Consider the following 20,546-nt stretch of genomic DNA (forward strand, 5'->3'; position numbering starts at 1 on the left):
CCACGAGGAAACCCATGTAATTCCTAGAGAGAGAAAAGTTGCACTGTTAGACTTAATAGTATGGTAGTCATGGAAGCATCGGTTATCTTCATCAAGGCAATTCAGATTTGATTATTGTAGAACTGTGTTGAATACCAAACCAGTGGAGTAGTAGCTGGAGCTAAATCAAGGGATTGTCATTTTTGTCAGATGATTAGGGCTGACTTGGAAGAGATATGAAAGGGTTGAGCTGTGTAAATATTCTCTTTTCAGCAGAAAAAGAAAAGGTCCATCATGGCCATTAAGATGCAGCTTGTTAGCTTGATGAATTTCAAACTATTTAACCTTAGCAATTATATACCCCTGCGCACATACAAGTATATCAGTGCCTTGGGATTATGGCTCTAAGGATTGATATCAAAGCATATTGGGAATTTAAGATAAAATGAAACCTTTCTGTGTCTAGATATGGCTCTCTAAAGGACAGGCATGCTCTAGTTCAAAGTCCTAATTATTAACTTGCAATATAAGTTCAGGTAAACACTGGAACACATTTGTTTATAAGTTTTTTAAAACTTTTAATGAAAAATGTGTAATTTAACATTTTAGAGATGGTATTTGTTTAAGTTGTAGTATTAACATACTGTATTTTTATAAACTAGAATTCGTTTAATTTTTATTTGCCTCTGATGGACCTGATATACTTAAATAATAGACACATTAAGTGATAGTATCACATTTAGATAGACAACCCTGACCCAATGATCTTAGGATATTTCTGCAATGTTTACGAGTAAGTATCAAAAGCCAGAAAGGCCAGTGTATTGCTGTTTTTATGAAAGTGTGCATTGGTCAATTTGCTTTTGTATTTTGATGGTACCCTGCTAATATTTTCTCTACCTGGGTACTTATTAAACTTATACATAAGAATAGATGACATAAAAATTTCTAACTTTAAAAGAATTGCTGAATTCCATAATACATTCATTTTTATAGAAGAAGGACTCGGTGTGCCATCTAGTGGGCATATATAGCATTCTGGTTATCAAAAACTAACAGATTTTTACTCTCCTTCCAAAGTGCAGCTTTCTTAACACTTGATGTCTCTCAGGCCTTCAGGGTAAATTGTTACATCTCATGTAATTTTTCAGTTTGTCATAATTTTGTCTCATGGTATTTTGGGAAGTCATTAAAAGTGATCAAAATAATCAGAAATAAATCACTTATTTTGATGAATTCTATACTTAAAATATATATAGAATTATTGAATCATTACTTTGTACACATGAAACTAATACAACACTGTGGATTAAGTGTACTTGGAAAAAAATCTAATGATAGGAATAAATCTGTGTGAACTTTGAGACTGGTAAAAGTAAAATATATAAAATAATTTCATTGTTTAATCAGGACTAAGATCATTTAAGGTAAAACTTCAACAGTGAAAGCAAAACCCAAGCACACTAATTATTGAACTTCGTTATTATATGTATTATATGACTATTGTTCTATCCCTTTTATGTGTTAGTGTGTAATTTAAATAGCTTTATACATTTAATTTTTTTTTTCTATAGAGAAATCCAAGACCAGTGACTTACCAATTCCATCCAAATTTAGATTATTACAAAGCACGTGGAGCAGACCTCATGAATAAAAGCCGGTAAGTCCTCTTTCTCTGATGAAAGTTATGAGCCACAAAGATGTTCTCTGAGGTGGTCAGGAATTTTTATACATATGCTGACAATAAATTTATAGATTTTAGCATAGCAGTGGTTAATGCATTCAGTGACATCTTTATTAAATATCTTGAGTTTTTTTTAAAGGTATTATAAAATATATACATTGATGTCAGTGGTAAGAAGAAAAATAGAAGAGTATTTGTTATAATTTGAAGTTAGGCAACTTCATTTTTCTAACACTAATAAACCTGAATAAATTGCGCCTACTTGTATAATCTCTTTCTAAATCCTTGCTGTTGATTGAAAAGAGGCAGTTCTATAATATATTTTTAAATTATTTCAGTAACAAAATTAAAATTGGGTTTCCCAACTGTCTTTAGAACTACACAATAAGCTTATAAATGCATCTTGTGTGTGCATTTGTGATTATATACATAGAAATTTTAAGGGTCACTGTAGGAATAAAAAAACATTAAAATTCTACTTTTAAAAGAAATTAACATTGGCATAAAGGGTTGATGAACAGTTTTGTTCTTTCATAATACTGTACTCAGATGTCTCAAGAGTTAACTTGTCAAACCAGAACCATCTCAAATTAGAATGTAATTTCAAAGTTTACCCTGGAAGACTAAAATGTTAGTAATGATAAATGCTGCTAAGTTGTCCGAATTTTTTTCCTTAAGCATTTTGCCTATGTGCTAGCTTTTCTTCAGTAGAATTCCAGCAGCCTAAATGTACATTTATGGAGTACACACACATGATATCTTCTGCTCTTACTTGGAGAGTTAAAAAGAAGACATAATTCCTGCCACATAGAAACTCATGGTCTAGGGAGTGAGAGGTTGTTTACAAGAAAGTGCCTTAATTTAAACTTTTGTCTTGAACCCTCTTTTAGTGTAACATTATTTTTAAATGACTCATCCTTGATGGAAATCCATCTCACGTTTTGATGTGCTGTGTAATTGTGACACCAGCTGTATAGCCAATGAGGTTTTTCGGAAACTCTTTTCTGTTTGTTCATTTCATCTGATTCTTATTTCACTAATAAAAGGCTATTCTCTGCAGTCACTTTGTCCATTTAATTTAACAAATTTTTATTGCATGCCAGACTTTCTTCACTCTAGGCGTTGGAGATAGTGCACAAACCAGAGATCCTACTCAGTGCACAAACTCCTGCCTTCAGGAACCTTACAGTCTAGTTACTTATATTTCCACCTATTGTGTCAAGTATTTAGTTTTGGTATGTTTAAAAGAACAAGGTATTTTAGGTACTTTCTTCTTTCTATGAGATCTTTCTAGCTAGACTCCCTTCTTCTCTGCACTATTCTCCCCTACCCCACCACCACCAGATTAGTTTTCATATAACAGCCAAAGAATTCTCAATTTATAGCAGATTATATCACACCCCATTGTAAACCCCTCCAAAGCTACCTGTTCCCGTTGGCAATCCACTGTTCATCCTGGCTCTGTTTTCTATCTCTGTAACCTTCACTCCTTCCATTCTCCCCTTATCTTAACTCCCATGCTTGCACTTGCTCTTCCCCCTTCCTGGAGCCCCCCTCCTTCCCTCTTCTTTTCTTGCTTCTGCATTATTTAAAACTCAGCCCAAAGGCCACCTCAGAAAGGCCCACTGGACCTCTCTCTCCATTGTCTTTTTCTCTCCTCTCGCGCTCTTCCTCATTGCCCAGTCTTATTTTCATAGTCTTCATTACTCACTGAAGTTATAGACTTCATTTATATGTGTCATCTGACTCCCCAACTTCCCCACTAAAATCTAAGCCCCTTGAAGGCAGGCACGTTGTCTTACCACTTGAGAGCACTGAAGATAATGTCTGGCATAGGGAAGTTACTCAACAAAAACATGTGTGTATATACATATGTTATCTTTTTACATGTTTTGATGTCTCCTTTTTTTTTTTTTTTTCAAAAAAGGAAATGGGCTATACCTTTTCCTTTCTGCCCTTAATGTTTTATCTTTCTTCTCTTTAGCCTTTTGTCCTTGCATTTTCTTCCTAAAATATTGGTTCTGTTTTAGCAATTACTTGTAAGCACATTGAAATTCTTATGCAAAGTATCATTGTCATGACTAGAAGGAAGGTTTTTTACCGCCTTTATTGCAATTTCAAAGGTTGAAACTGAACCAAATGAAAAATAGTATGTGAAGAACACATATTAACTCTTCTCACTAGTTCTGTGAGAAGAGTTAATAAATGGTGTTGGGAAACCTGACAAATCTGTGGAAAAGGTATCAACTTATAACTTTATAATATGCCAAAACAAATTCCAACTGAATCAAAGTACACTCAAGCAAACATAGAAATAAAATGGAAGTGTCTGTCTCATCTCTAGTTACTAGAAGGCTTTTTAACCTTGAAAGTAATGGAAGAAATCACAAAGGGAATTACTGGTACATTTTACTACACAACTGTTTTTAAGTAGGTAAGTCAAAGATAAACTGAATCAAAAAAGTAGATGGAAAATTGCAAAAATATTTGTAGTATAACTGACAAACTAGTATCATTAATATATACAGAACTTATGCAATTCAGCAAGAAACATAAGACCCTGTCTCAGTGGCCATTCCATCTCATGCCATGCTCTGTTGGATCCTCCTTTTTTGCTTATAAATTTTAGAACACTCTCCAGACTTCCATTCTTCACTGTACTCATTCCCTAAAGGATCTCAGTCCAGGTTCATGGCTTTAAATACCATTTATGACTGAAGGGTCCTTAATTTGTATCTTTAATATGACCTCTTCCTTTGAACTCAACTCATATGTACTACCACTTACTCAGTATTTCCTCTGGGATATCACATTTGTATCTCAAATTTAATACTTTCCAAACTAAACTACTGATTATACCTCTACAAATCCATTATTCCCCTGTGTTTCTCCATTACAATAAGTAGCCAATCTAGTTGATCAAGCCTTAGAATTGCCTTTGACTTGTTTTTCTCTTATATCACTCATCAAGTCCATCAACAAATCTTCAGAGTATATCCTGAGGGCAGCCCGGGTGGCTCCGCAGTTTAGGGCAGCCTTCAGCCCAGGGCATGATCATGGAGACTCGGGATCCAGTACCATGTCAGGTTCCCTGCATGGAGCCTGCTTCTCCCTCTGCCTTTGTCTCTGCCTATCTCTCTCTCTCTCTCTCTCTCTCTCTCTCTCTGTCTCTCATGAATAAATAAATAAAATCTTTAAAAAAAAAAAAACAAAAGTATATCCTGAAAGAAATCACCTTTTTCTCTGTACTATTAATACCAAGTCACTGTTAGTCTCTTAACAAGTCTTTTTACAGTCTCACTTTCTTATAGACCCTTTCCACATAGCAGCCAGATTAATGGAAGGCTTATCCTATCACTCTGCTGCTCAGAACCATTCATTTACTTCCTAAAATATATAGGATAAAATAGGATAAAAGCCTTTTCAGTGACCTGCAAGGTAAGCCCTACATGATCTCTCCAACCCCATTTGCTACCACCATTCTTCCTGTTTCTCACTGGACTCCATCCACACTGACCTGCTTACTATTCCTCAAGCAAACAAACGCATTCCCACTTCAGGAGCTTTGAGCTTGCTTTCTGCTCTGTGTCTGGATTCTTTGTCAAGGATCAACATGGCATACTACTATTTACTATTTACTCTGTGTTCAAATATCATCTCTGCAGAGTCCCTCTCTTTGACAACCCTATCTAAAATAATGGACCCCTTTACTCTGTCCCTTTACTTTGTTACTGTTTTTGTTTTTGTATTTTATAGCAATTCTTACTCCTTGAAATGGTAAAAAAAAAAGAAAAAAAATGATTTGGGTTTTTTGTTGTTTTTATTGTTTGTTTCTTGCTCTGAAACTTTGTAAACTCTACATTTTGTCTTGCTAACTGTTATATCCCTGGCACTTAAATACTGTCTAAATAGAGTAGGCTCTCAATGAAAGAAGAATTTCAAACAGCAAATAAACATTTAAAAGGCTATTAAAATTCATAATTAGTCAAAAAATGCAAGTTAAAACACCAATAAAGTATCATTTTCACTTTTCATATTAGAAAATTAAAAATAAATGAGCCAGAACTGAATAAGTCTCGGAGATCTGTATAGTGCCCACAGGTAATAATAATATATTAATTAATATGTATTAAAAATTTGCTAAGAGGGTAGATCTTATTTTAAGTGTTTTTATCACAAAATGTAAAACAACTGTGGAAGGAGCCTCGATGTCCATTGAAAGATGAATGGATAAAGAAGATGTGGTTTATGTATACAATGGAATATTACTCAGCCATTAGAAACAACAAATACCCACCATTTGCTTCAACGTGGATGGAACTGGAGGGTATTATGCTGAGTGAAATAAGTCAATCGGAGAAGGACAAACATTATATGTTCTCATTCTTTTAGGAAATATAAATAATAGTGAAAGGGAATAGAAGGGAAGGGAGAAGAAATGGGTAGGAAATATCAGAAAGGGAGACAGAACGTAAAGACTCCTAACTCTGGGAAACGAACTAGGGGTGGTGGAAGGGGGAGGAGGGCGGGGGGTGGGGGTGAATGGGTGACAGGCACTGAGGGGGGCACTTGACAGGATGAGCACTGGGTGTTATTCTGTATGTTGGCAAATTGAACACCAAAAAAAAATTTATTATTAAAAAAAAAGTAAAACAATTAATAATAATAAAGAGGGAGAGAGAAAACTTTTGGAGGTGGTGGATATGTTTATGGCATAGATTGTGGTGATGGTTTCACAGATGCTGACTTACTCAAACTCATTAAGTTGTACACATTAAATATGCGCAGCTGTTTGTTTATCACTTATACCTCAGTAAAGTGGTTTAGGATGAATGAATGAATGAATGCATGCATGCATGAATGAATGAATGATTGAGCAAGCTAGCACTGGTGAAGGTGTATGAATACCCTTAATCACCAATTGGAGGAGTATAAATTAAGACGAACTAGATAATCTTGCCAAGGAGTTCTTCCAGTTCTGTATATCCACCATGTTATTCTCCAGAGGTTTGTTTGTGTTAGTGTCATTACTTTACCCATGATCAAAAAACCAGTGCAGCTGTGAAACCTTTGGTAAAGTCCCCATTTCACTATTTAAGGCCTAAAATGCTTTTTTCTGGCTGAGCCCTTCAGCCATAATTAGCCTTGCAACTACTTTCTTAGCCATTTAGAGGCTCTTAAAGAGTTAATGCATTGGGGCTGTCATTGAGCAGCAAGAGGAGTGGGAATGATCCAGAGGGGGATATACTCATGCGGGAACCCCCAGCAGTGATCAATAAATAGAAAATAGGAGACAGGCAGACACCTGGAAAGCAGGGAGCTAATACCTACTACATCTATGGCAATGGACTTCTATTTGTGTTGCTTATCCAAATAAGGGATGAGGATGCAAAGATGACATGTGATTTCATGGATAAGAATATCTCTAGAAATCAAGAAGCCTGATTTCTTGTCTCTGCTTTACCATGGATTGCTATAATTAAGTCTTTAAAAGCAAGTGCCTAGGTATTTTAGTGGTAGATTTTCCATTACGTGTGTGGATAATATTCACTGTGCTCTGATTTTACTTACTTGCAAATTTCTTTTTAAAAATGGGAATTGACATTTTCTTATTCATTCAACTTTTAAGCTCAGAACGACAATTTAACACTCAAATCTCGTTCCAATTTTGTCCTTAAATAACCAGAAATTGCTGCTATAAAAAAAATAAGTATGTCTAATTTGTGACCAGTCTTCAGAAGGACCTATCAATTTATTTAGGAATCTGTAACTACTAAAATGCCCAACTGAGTAGTCATGGAACAGAATTTCATAGTTTTTAAATATTGCAGTTGCTTATATTAAGAGTAGAATCACATACCTTCTTTATTCCAGAACGTTCATGGATTTCCTGTTTTGAAAATGACACAACATAATTTCTCAAAATGTGTAATTCTTTATTCTCTACAGAGAAATAATGGCACTTGAGCTGTCAGTAATGCCTCAAGAGCATGTGTCACTTGATCAAGCGGTGCCTTTTTACAGGCTCCACTGTAGATTTCTTAACTCGTATAAGCAATTTCATATCACCAAAATTTTAAAGATAGAAGATACCAAGTTTAGTTCTTGATCTCTCAGTTTCCCTGATAAGTGATCTGTGCTCCGTGCTAACTGTCCCAGCTTTCCACTGCCCCCCTGCCAGAGCTTAGTTTAAACAATTCATATCATTAATGAAAGATTCTAGATAGGTAAGCCCTCTGCAGAAGGCCCTTTGTCAGGAACCCTGCATGAGATTTAAGAGGAAACCAGGCACCAGGATAGGAAGATTCAACTAAAGAAGGTACCATGAGCTCTAAAGTTACATACATCCCACATTCCTCAGCTGGGCTCCACATGGCTGAAGACTGATGGCATCCAATCAAGTCTTACCCCTAGAATGCCTGATAGCTAATAATTCTGTGTCTCTCCTTGAGATCAGGATGTGTCTCTCAGCCCTTGGAAGCGCTCCTCTCTGAGCCCTCATGCTCCTCTCTGAGCATGGCCTAACTAGACTATCCTGAGAAGGTGCAGGGTCCCAGGAAGCATAAGGATCCTTCCAACAATCTTGTATTAGAATATGATGCTCTTCGTGAGAACAATGACCATATCTACCTCATTCACTACTGTTTCTTCAGTACCTGGCACAGAGAACAAATTCAAATATTAATTAAATGAATGAGTGCTTTTTACCTTCAATTATACAATAACTCATATTGATTGATGTCAGAATCCATCTTAGAATCTTCATATTCCTAGCACAGTACCTGGCACTGTTAGTAAATATTTACTTTAACAACTGAGTAAATAAATACTGTTTTGAATACCTAAAAGGCATTATAAAATTCCCCTGGACAATTTCCATTTTATATGATCAACAATTTTTTTTAAATTAGGCTTTATTGTATTTACTTACATAAAGAATGCAGTTGTTCAGAAATATTTTCTTGTTAAAATATGATAAAGAAATAATTGCTAATAATATTCCCCAAGCTATGAAGCCAAGAAATCCATGGTCATCAGTGTTAGTAGTTAACTGGCCAATGAGAATTTCAGAGGACCCCGATTTCTCTAAATATAACTTTGTGATATTTTTGTGCTCAAATAACTTGTGCTTTAAACACATCTGAAGCACTCTTTCTGTTGTATCAAAGAGAGTTGTTAATTCCTTACCAATTTAGATAAACTGATAATACTGTCTCCTAACTAGTCTTGAGTAAATAGGTCTTTCTCCTTTTCTTTTTAAATTTATGCATAATTTGAATCTATAGATCAATTTGAAAAGGAACCGGTACTTTAATATTATTGAATTATCTACTTCATGAACATAGATTATCTCGTTTAGTTATTAGGTCTTCCAACTCTCTCAGAGAGACTGAGTCTCTCTCAGTTTTATAGCTTTCAGTATAGAGGTCTTATATATTTTTTTGATTAAGAGAAAATAAATTATTTCTTTTCTGTATCTAATCTATTCCCTCCTATGCCTGTATTTTTTTAATGTAACTATTTTGTTGGACTTTTCCATGGACTCCCCCCATTTCTTTACATTTACTGACTTCCATATATCCTACCTCAAAACTCTAGTGGGTGATTCTTGTTATTTAATTGTAGCTGCGTGTGATTTTATTTTAATTATGAAGATATGTAGTGATTCTCAAAGTGAGGGAAGAGAAGAGGTGATGAAGACATTTCAGAATTATATCCTCTTTATTCTGATGGTAGGCCAAAGAATCCCTGACCCTCTGAAGACTTTGGTATCATGAACTGTAGTTACTGATAGGAGAAATTTATCTTTCAGATACATGGGTCAGGAGATTGATCAGTTGAAAACTACCACTCAAGAAACAGAAACCGCAAATAGACAAGTCTTGGGAAGTTTAATGATTTTATACACTGTGATTAATACATAATTGCTTATTATTTCTTATATTAGCTTAGCAAAATATTAATTGTGTACAGAACCAATTAGGTAGGCACCATAGTCTAGCTTATATCCAAACACACCTTAGGCCATCGTTTTTTTCCCCTAACAAGCACTGCTCCTTTTGCTTCATATCACACTAACAAAAATTTATCTTCCACGTGCAAAATAATCATAGCCTCTATAGCTGAAATGAACAAGCATTTTACCTAAAAGCCTGACTCCTAAGGAATAAGTAATAGCAAACTAACTTTTATCATTTTGTTTCATTTTTTTAAAGATTTTATTTATTCATAAGAGACACAGAGAGAGAGAAGCAGGCTCCACGCAGGGAGCCTGATGTTGGACTTGATCCCAGCACTCTGGGTTCACGCTCTGAGCTGAAGGCAGACGTTCAACCACTGTGCCACGTAGGTGTCCCAAGCCACTCAGGCATCCCTATCATTTTGTTTTAGTAAAGACCTATAAAATCTAGAGTTCCTTGAGATGTGGAGATTGTTTGTTTTCTAAGATAATAGAAAACTCACAATATGGCAAACAAATTTAAAATTACAAATAGATGTCTTTCATTGAAGCAAATTTGCTACTCTCAACTTTAAAGATAAAAAATTCAGAAAGGCCGAAACCAATTCATTTTATAGAATTTGAAGCCTTCAGCTCATAGGAGTTTTAAGCAGAAGTACATCATAAATGTTAGCTCATGTGTTAGAATCATCTTGAAAAGTTCTATGCTGCAACCCTGACAACTGTTTTTGAATTTCCAAAAAAAAAAATACTGATGTCCATAAACACGAAAGAAATAAATATGAACTGTAATCCATTGAGGGTAGGTCAATAATGTCGATTTCTAGAAAAATGACAGAGATGTGAAGAGAATGTTATTCCTATCCAGGAACTCTTTGCACTTAAGAAAATAATTTTTAAAAAATTCTATGGCTTTATGGTGGAAAAAATGTATAGGTAGAGTGAGGTGAGAAAATGATAGAAAAGGAGACTATAATACAGAAAAGGGAGAGGGAGGAAGAATAGAGAAAAACAGAAGGATGATAAACATGGAGGAGGAAGGAGGGGCAAAAAGAACAGGGTAGAAAATAAAAATGGAGATAAGGAGGCAGGGCAAACTGATATGCCCCTAATTTTGGAGGTGAGGTTTGATCTATATTCCTCAAGGGCCCAGACTCCTGTACAGGCCTTTCATTTGGTCCTGTCATTTCAACAGTAAATTGAATGTAATGCAGAAGCCATTTGGCACTGCTGGTTGTAAACTCATAGAACTGAAAAGGGCCTTTCATCTAACCCTGTCTCACCCAGGCCAGGATGATGAAGCCTGTGTGTCTGTGAAGGTGATTTTCCCATCTCTTCTACGGTTCCAGAATTAGAGCACTTACTATTTTAAATAGATCCTGTTAAATCATTAGAAAGGATTTCTTTTTGAACTGTTTCCTGTAACTTTTATAACTCATTTCATTTTCATAAAGGACTGCTTTCCCCTTGGCAGCTCTCATGATTATTGTAAGACTTGCTCCCCAGCTTTTTAAGCCATTCTTCTTCCAGCATAATTTTCATACCTCCCCACTGTTCTCCATTTTATAAACACACATCTCAATTCTGCCATAAATTAATGCCTTGCCAAAAGCTGTCTGCCATAACTCTACAGTTAGCTTCTGCAATGTAGGCACTTACCTATTATTTCTAGTCACATGTTTATATTTACTATTAAAGATAGTATATATTTACTATACAGATACCATATTTACTTTTGAAGGATAATTTTACAGGGTACAGAATTCTAGGCTGGCGAGTTTTTTTCTCTCAAAATTTTAGATATTTCTCTCTTCTTGCATGCATGGTTTCTAAGAAGTTGGTTATCTTTGCTCTTGCATATAGGTAAGATTTTTTTTTCTCCTGGTTTTTTTCAAGATTTATTTCTTTAACTGTGATTTTCTGTAGTTTAAAAATGATATGACTAAGTATATTTTTCTTGGCATTTACCCTGCCTGGTGTTCTCTGAGCCTTCTGGGTCTGTGGTTTGGTGTCTGTTTTCCAGTTGGTGGTTTCTACAATCCTTTTGAAAAATTAGAACATTTCCCCCACTTCCAGTCTTTTGATATTTCCATTTTTATCCAACAAAACAAAATGGGTGTTTTATTTAAACACAAACCCAGCCATCTGAAATTTTAAAGTGTACCTAAATAACAATTGAGCCAATGGACTACTTAGAAAATGTGTGGGAAAAACGTTGATGCCATTGCTATAATCAGAGGCAAATGTATAGCTTTAAATGTTTTTATTGGGAAAGAGAGGGAATGAATGAGAATGAGTGGATGAGTGAATGAATGAACCAAGAATTTGACCTTTGGAAACATAAGAAAGGTAATAACAAGAAAAATATAAATCAGAATATAGAGAAAAATAATTACAGATAAATTGAAAACTCTGACAAAAATACAAACAAGCATATAACAAAAATTTTTTTGCAAAAGGACTAAAATATTATATATTTAATATCAGACCTAAAAAATAAATCCATAGATAAAAAGGCAAAAGCTTAGGGTGGTGTCAAAGTTTGGATATTAGAAGAAGAAAATCTCCGCAATTGTGGAAAGTTATTACAAGGTGGTCATGTGATAATGGTTTGGTTTTTTGGGCTGTTTTTTTTTAAGCTTTATAAAAGTTTTAGAAGTTGAATGAAAACAGCTCATGGCTCTAGCAGTTAAGGCATTGGAAACGCTAGAAGCTCTGGTTAGAAAGCCAGGCTGCAAGGGGTCAGTTGGGTAGGAAGAGGCAGCAAGAGTCACTCATTTTTAGAATTTTAGAAACTGAACCAAAGGGGCCCAACAGTGAACCTAGTTTGGGTTCTGATGCAAGTGGTTGTTTGTTTGTTTGTTTGTTTTTTAAAGATTTTGTTTATTTATTCATGAGAGACTACACAGAGAGAGAGAGAGCGGCAGAGACATGGGCAGAAGGAGAAGCAGGCTCCATGCAGGGAGCCCGATGTGGGACTCGATCCCGGGACTCCAGGATCACACCCTGAGCCAAAGGCAGGCACTAAACCCCTGAGCCACCCAGGGATCCCTTGATACAAGTGTTTTGAGGATTCTTGAATCTTGAGAAAGTGCCCCATTGCTAAATACGGTCGTGCCAAAAGTAAGGTCTTGATAACAATCTCAAAACAATCCCTCCCATTTGGTACTATTTTTATTGTTATTTAATAACAGTATGTATTAGTAATAATGAAAGATTTTGATGATACAAAATTATTCATTAGATTTATTTAATGTCTTGTTAACTCCAGAGTCCTCTATTTATTTCAGTACTGTTTACACATTGCACTCCATTGTTAATCCAACCCAGTACGCGATGTCCATCGGATCTCTGACAACTGCATTAATTTTCATTAATTTAGCACACATTACATAATAGCCAATCATAATTGTGGCAAATTGATTAGGAATTCTTATAAAGAATGCTGCTACTGACATTTAAGATCTGTGTTAGCTATCTTTGGCCAAAAAAATTGTCGTCTAGCAGAGAAAAACTATAGACAGCATGCTTTCCCCAGAAGTATATGGTTTACAGTTGTTTATATCTGAAAAGATGTAGAGTCATCTTCAGTAGTTGTTTTGAAAAGAAAATATTCTTCTGGAAGCAATGGGTAGTGGATGAGAGGGAAGCTGGTTGAAAACAAAAAATATTCAAAAAAAGGAAAACAGTGTTCATCCCCTTTTAAGAGCTATTCAGATGAAAAATTGTTTGGCATGAGCTTGATCTATATGTTTTTTCGTGGTTATTAGTAGCAATGAAGATGCATTAACCATATTCTCTTGATAATGCTTCAGCAGTTTCTTAGTACTTTTATCAACATATAAATTTCACAACTGGCAGTGTGGGAATTTGACTAGTACATTTTTGTTTATAAAAAAGGGTAACAACATTATAACTTCTTCATATCTGTGAATTATGAATCTTGACTTGCAAACAAGTAAAACTAAAATGCAGTAGAACTTCAATATCATGATAGCTCTTCTTCCTACTGCCATGCAGAAGAAATAGGAATGCATACAGGCTGCTGAGTAGAATACAATGCCAGAGGTGAATGCCTTCTTAATCCACAATTTATGAGTTCTTTTCATTTCATTCATTCTTTTTTCAATAAACTTGTATGAGTGCCTTCTCTGTTGCAAGCTGTAGTGTCTGTAAATTGAGAATGCTGTACTTCATTAGGAAGCAGCTGGAAACTGGAAGTAAGTGGTGCGTAATCACTATATATCCTTATCTCCATTAAGAAATATTATTTTAATAATTTTTGGAAGGGCCTTAAATAGTTCAGTTCTTTAAAGATAAAACTTGATGCAAAAAATCATTTGAAAAATGATTTTTTCACATTTCACTGAGTTGTAAATGAATACATCTTTCTCTCATAAAACTGAATTCCAGGTTTTAAATTTGTCTTGTCTCCAAAGTAATGTCAGTCTCAAATACCTAGCCCATAATATTAGCTAGTACCATTAGAGAAAAACTTTATGAAAGGAAGAAGCATAGTGTTCTTTTTATTAAAGAACTGTGGATCAGTTCCATCTTAGAGCCATATCTAGCAATGCCAAGGATACAGCTGTTATATAAGGTGTAGGAGAATTACTGCATAAGAGCTGCTAGGGAGATCTGAGAGAAGGAAATGATAGTAAAATTCAAGTTAAATCCAATCAAGTAAACGCATTCCTCAGACTTGATTTTCAGTTTCTCCTTTTCTGGGGGAAAAAAAAAGAAGAAAACGAAGAAGCAAAATGTGAGAAAATAAGCTTCTGATAATGATGGGGGCAATATAAATACAAACTTTGGTATTGTCATGGAATTGGACTGCCTTTTACAACTAAAATAATTATAATCATAACTGGTATTCAAGATAATATCCCTGAGGTACTTCAAGATGATGAATCATCTGGGAGGTAATCATGCAGTAGTCCTTCCATAGTGATGTTTATGTGGTGTCCTCCACTCCATTTGCCACAGGTGCTGGCCAACCATGGCAGCCGAGTGAGGAAGCGTGTGACAGGAGAGGTGGTTAAGGGAGGTCACTGCTGTTGAGGGTAGGATAAAATAAGAGTGGGCCGTTGTCTCTGCAACACTGAGATCACTGGGGACTTGGAGGAGTGGTTTCTGAGCAATGGCAAGAAGACCACAACCAGGTCATAGTTGGCCTAGGACTGAAGGACCAGAAGTAGCACATAAGACAGCTTTTTGAAAAAAAAATATGTTGTGAGGAGGGAGAGAAGTGGGACAGTGACTTGAAAGGAATGAGAGTTCAAAGGCTAAGTTTGCATGGGTATGTCCATGCATGTATATGCACAAGCTCACAGACACACACACGCCCCATGGATGTATGGTAATGGGAATACACATAAAGAAGGAGAAAATGATGATGCAGGAGGGAGAGGGGCCAGAGCAGCAGTCTCAGAAGGACAGAGGATGGGATCCAGGGCTATGGCTAGGAGTAGGGACTCTTCACTGTAAAGTAGAAAGACTTAGACTACAGGTAGATGCAACTGCCTTTTAACAAACATCTATAAAACACCTTTTACATGCTAGGCAATGGCAGTATATAGCAGAGAGACAAAAATCCTGTCTTATGAAATTTTCAAACGGGGATTGGAGGAGATGGTCAATAATAACCAAGTAAAATATGTAGTACATCAGATGATGCAAAGTGCCATCAAGGAAAGTAAAGCAGGGTGGTGGGGTAGGGCCTATGGACAGCCAGGGCTGGTCAGAGTGCTGAAGGTGGATTACAATTCTCCAGTACTGGGCAACTCTAGGTAATTTTGATTGAATTGGTCTCGTGACTCTTAGACACATTTATTTTTCAAAATCAGATTAAATGTGGCCTGATACCCACACACTAGGGCTTGTGAGAAGTCTACTGTCCACTCCATTTCATACATGCCGCCTTCTGTGAGTACCTCAAGGCGGGCCCAGCCCTGTACCTCTTCTTTAGAATCCTCATCACAGGTTTTAACTTTGCTTTATTAAAGTGATGATTTCATATATTCCTTCCCTATAAGACTGGAAACTCCAAGAGAATAACTATGTCCTGGACAGTTGTATTCCTAGAACCTAACACAGTGTTAGCACAACATAGGTCCCATTCATTGAATAAATGAACGAAAAGTAAAAAGACTATTTTCCATAAGCCACCTCTTGAATAATTTTGTTGTTTTAGTATATTGTGATCTCTTTTGAGTTCTCACTTTTCATTTTTGTATAGCTGATCTAGTAAATGGCCTTTTTCAAAGCAGGTGATTTATGTTTTTATACAAATGAATATGTGAAATAGAGTTGTCCTCCAACTTAAGTGATGTTTCTCTACCTTTTTTTTTTTTTTTACAGGACCAATGCCAAAGGTGCTCCTCTGAATATAAATAAGGTCTCTAATAGCCTGATTAATTTTGGAAGAAAGTTGATTTCTCCAGCAATGACCACCCCAAGCAGTGCAAGTGGCCCTGTACCAGTAGGTGGTGGTGGCAGCTCTTCCACTACTGTGGTCTCCACCAGGACCTTAGCAGAGGTCCCCAGGCATCATTTGCAACAACAGCAGCAGCAGCAACAGCAGAGACTGATGAAGTCAGAAAGCATGCCTGTGCAATTGAACAAAGGTAAGGGAAAAATACCAATAAATCTGAAGAAAACACTTGCGGTGTAGCCTGGGATTTCCTCACCTGTCTTTGAGGAACCAACCTCCTAGAGACAGAAATCAATGCAAAACTTAATTGTAAAAAATCTGTTGTGTTAGATCCTTTTTAAGTTGGAATATCAGATACTATATTGTTCTTAATAACATTTTTTGAAATAATTTGTTCAGGTATTTCTTTAACATTTCAATCCTAATGTATTTGCATTTGAGTCCTGTGGACGCCTGTAGTGTGTGGCACAAACTATCACAACACAAAACTTGAAAGTGGTTAACTGTGATCCTGCTAACTCTTGTATGATGGTGCTTCTGGCTAGAAGAGAATTGGAAATGGTCAGTTCCAACAGCATGGGCTTTTGTAGTTGTAGCATTTCTCCAGGCCATGCCATTGGATATTGGCAGAAGCGTGCCCCTAGGCTTGGCAGCCACTCATCTATCTGCTTTAACCCAGAGGAGGATCAGACCCTTGTAGGGGCAAGGGGTAGGGGAGAAAAGCTAAACCGAACCACAAGTGGCCAAAGTCTGTGAGTCCATGCACTAAGATTTAGGTCTGTAGGTCAGAGCAGAGAGACGTGGGAGACTGTGTCATCCAGAGCTGTTGTTTGAGGAGTGAGGGCTCTGCTCGCAGTGCTGAGAGTGGCACCATTGCTGCCCAGCCTCACCTAAGCTCATTTTGTGTGTCATAGCCTTTGCGGTACTTCATTTCCCACATGTATTTTACTCATAAGAGAGCCCTTCAAGTTCTTAGAACCTTTATGCTCCTATTTTCCCCGATTTGCAGAGACCTATATATTAAGTACCCCTATTCATAGCAGATTAGAAACAGCTGCATTTATTTTTAGTGGTGGGACTCTGCTATCTATACTATAGAAGCAAGAAATAGTAACATCATGGCAGAAAATCTACAAAATTCAATCCTAAGACCCCACAAAGCAGAGAGTCTGTGGCTATTTAGTGTCAGCACAAATACCCTGACCCATGCCTCATTCATGTCTTAAAGGGACCCCTTGTTGTAGCCATGTTCAGTCACTGGTGTTGAGAATAACCATATTAATATTGGATTGGTAAAAAGACCTCAAACCATATTTCATATACTCTATGTAAGAAGATTGCATCCAAAACTATTAATTTTAAATTCTTGGCATTTAAACTGATAAGCTTAAATTAAATGGACTTTATTCCTCAATGGTGCAAATAATGAGTATTATTCAATAACAAGCGAACCTTTATTATCCCATTCCATGGTGTTCTCTATCAACACCTATATGAAGTATTAGACTGTATATAGTTAGTATATAAGTTTTGGTTAGAATATTCAGTTTGCCTTACACAAGAATATCTCATTTAAAACTACATTCTTTTCTTTTTAATGTAAAGTTATCACACATGACTTAAAGAAAAGAGGACTTCAAATCACTAACACATTGTAAATGTATTTTAATACCAGGAGACATGCCCACTTTCAGAATGGAAATGAATGTTATTTTATATATTTCTTAATGTACTGTTTTATTGTTCTAACCAAATATGATTTCAGTATTGCTTTGATAACAAACCATAGTCTGTAGTAATTCTAACTGATGGCAGGCAAATGAGTCAGAGAATCTCTTAATGCTATAGCTTAAATTTTCTGAGGAACCAAGCCAAATGACAGTAGAAGTATAAAGTTGTATCTCTAAGGAAATGTCAAGTATTAATATCACAGTAAGTGAGAAAGGAAGTGCATGAGGATGGAACAATTGATGAAAACGAAGTCCCCAGTTGAAAGGAGACAGCAGAGCACTTAAGCAAAGTATTTGGAACATGAGTATCACTAGGGCATTTTGTAACTGATCCCTGTGCTGAGAGAAAGTCTCCTTGTTTGGCAACTCTTCTTTTTATTTCTGGTTCATTCTTCTCATGTCAATCATGAAAAGCTTGTCTACCTTCATCTCAAGGATAACTGTTCCTGCTAATGCCCCTCCCTGCATTAAAGTTTGAATGAAACAGAGTAAAAGGCAAAAAGAACAGTTGACACAAGTAGAAGTCAGTGTAGGCTGCTGCTCTTCTCTCATTGACTCACTCACAAAATATTTAACTGTAAGCACAGTCCTGAACCCTTCTGACCACTTGTTTCCTCACCCTGAAGTAAAAGGTTTGGACTTCTCTCAGGGGAGCCTCCCAGCTCCAAACAGCTATCAAGATGGATTTGTTAACTCTACAAGGAAAAATACTTCTCCAGCATTGGGTCTTTATGCTGGTGTTTCCTACAAGTATCCTGCTGTGCTGTGACAGTGACAAATCTGCAAGTGCATCACCTGATCCCAGAGATTGGTGAGCACAATCTGTAGCCTGTCTGGAGGCTTGTGTTGGAATGTGGCTTCTGACTGTCTCAGAACACTCTTCTGAGGTTCAAAGGTTGCCTACCTGGTGCCTTTGAGGAGAAAGAACATATTAGCCTTTTTAGCGTACTCTGCTGGAAAATTTGGAAGTTGCTTTGAAAAATGATTGTTTCTAAAAATGGAAACAGCTTAGAATAGAATCTTCTTAGGTTAGTTGACTCCCGGTTATTTGTGATTATATAGGGGAATGGTTGTATGGAAAACCCAAATTTCACATATATGGTGCTGGAAACGCAAACTGTTGTTTATGTATGTGTTGGGAGCAGGGTTGTGAAAGAAAGAAGAGGGAGCACAAATGTTCCTCCAAATTTTCTGGTGGTATTTAATATTAAAACAAGTTTTCAATCCCTAATTATACACTAATAGGTGATCCAGAAGCAGCAGAGAAAAGTAGCTGCTTTTTCAATTTCAATTCAAAATAGAATTGAAAATATCCTTCAAATATATATAAAGTAGATACTCCATTTATCAGTGAACAGAGAGTTAACAATATTATGAAAATTCAGGAACCTGATAAATTCCACTAAAAGCTGCTTATTGCTGTTTGGAGTATGTACCTATTTATAGATTTTATTTCAGTCACAGGAGATACAGATATGTATGTGAGTGTGTGTGTGTGTGTGTGTGTGTATCTCAAAATATGTGTAATGTTAATTGATGGGGACAATATGATTACAAACCAGTAATTTCCAGATGAGCTGTCTGTGCTGTCAATTACAATTATAGCAAGTGGTCAAGGCACTGAGGGTGTGATACATAAATCAGAAATTGATTTTTTACTATTGTAAAAGCTACAAAGGAAGGAAGTCTATTAATCCTACATTATCAAATATGGAAAATACAGTATCTTTTAAGAAGGCTTGGTTTTTAGTTTGTTAATTTCAAAGTAGGCTAGGCCTTCAGATGCTGAGAGGCTTATTCTGTTGACAGTGACCGTGCCTGATGTTGAACTTGGTCATCCTGAAGGAAATCTGAGAACAGAAAGTCTTCCTTGTCAATGGGAGTGCACCTCAAGTTCCTCACAGAATTTCCAGTTGTGCTCCTTTTCCTTTCTTTCCTGCACTTTTAAAACGCACTCCCTTTCTCCCCATTTCCTTCGAAGTCGAACACTTCTTTTTGAGCATTTACCATAGGTCCAATTTGTGAATGAAATCTTGCCTATAATAAGTATATCAGGTTTAAAGGGTGTGCAGTTCACAGATTTATTTTTATATGTTGACATTTGTAAGCACATGTGGTAACTCACTAAATCTTTTCAATACTTTACTATGAAATTAGAGCTTGTTTAGGTATTTATCTTATCATTGAAGAAATTGTTTTCAAGTTTAATTAAAAATAACTTCTCTCTGTTACAGGAGAAAATCAGTTTCAAAAGAATGCCTATTTAATAAATGCATATAACTTATTTTTGGGTTAAGAGTTTTTTTAAAGAAAGAAAATGTTATACCACACTACTGTTTCTAGCATAATGAAATCTCAGCAGGATCTTTTGGTCGCTCAATTTTTCCTCTGCTTTAGACTAGGGGCAACTTCTTTTTTGTTTTGTTTTGTTTTCTTGAAGAAAAACACGCACTAAACTTTTTAGGGAACACTTTTTAAAAATTATTGCCTTTAAAAAATACTTTATATTAACTTTTCTGAGATTGTATTTTATTTTGCTGTACTTTTACTAATTAGACTGATAAAAGTATTAAGTATGAAAAAAGTAAAGTTGATTTTTTTTCCTTTTTATGAAATCTAATTATTTTTTCTTATGAAATCCAGGCGATGTAGTTACAGGAAGCGATGCTCAGGTTTCTGTTCCTGTCCAGACTCTAACTGACCTCCAAGGTACAGTTACCATGGCAACGTAGTTTATCTCTTTGCCTGCAGTATTCTCAT

General features: G+C 36.0%; 1 protein-coding gene across 1 annotated transcript in view; it reads left to right on the top strand.

Moving 5' to 3' along the window:
* The window catches only part of TBC1D5 (TBC1 domain family member 5), a 530,534-nt gene that overhangs the window by 444,728 nt on the left and 65,260 nt on the right, over positions 1–20,546 (top strand). The window contains exons 17-18 of the mRNA XM_055321341.1: positions 1,554–1,639; positions 15,984–16,249. Coding sequence (XP_055177316.1) covers positions 1,554–1,639; positions 15,984–16,249 — 352 coding nt within the window. The remainder of the gene's footprint in view (positions 1–1,553; positions 1,640–15,983; positions 16,250–20,546) is intronic.

This window comes from Nyctereutes procyonoides, unplaced genomic scaffold, assembly GCF_905146905.1.
Source record: "Nyctereutes procyonoides isolate TBG_1078 unplaced genomic scaffold, NYPRO_anot_genome, whole genome shotgun sequence".
NCBI classification, from domain to species: domain Eukaryota; kingdom Metazoa; phylum Chordata; class Mammalia; order Carnivora; family Canidae; genus Nyctereutes; species Nyctereutes procyonoides.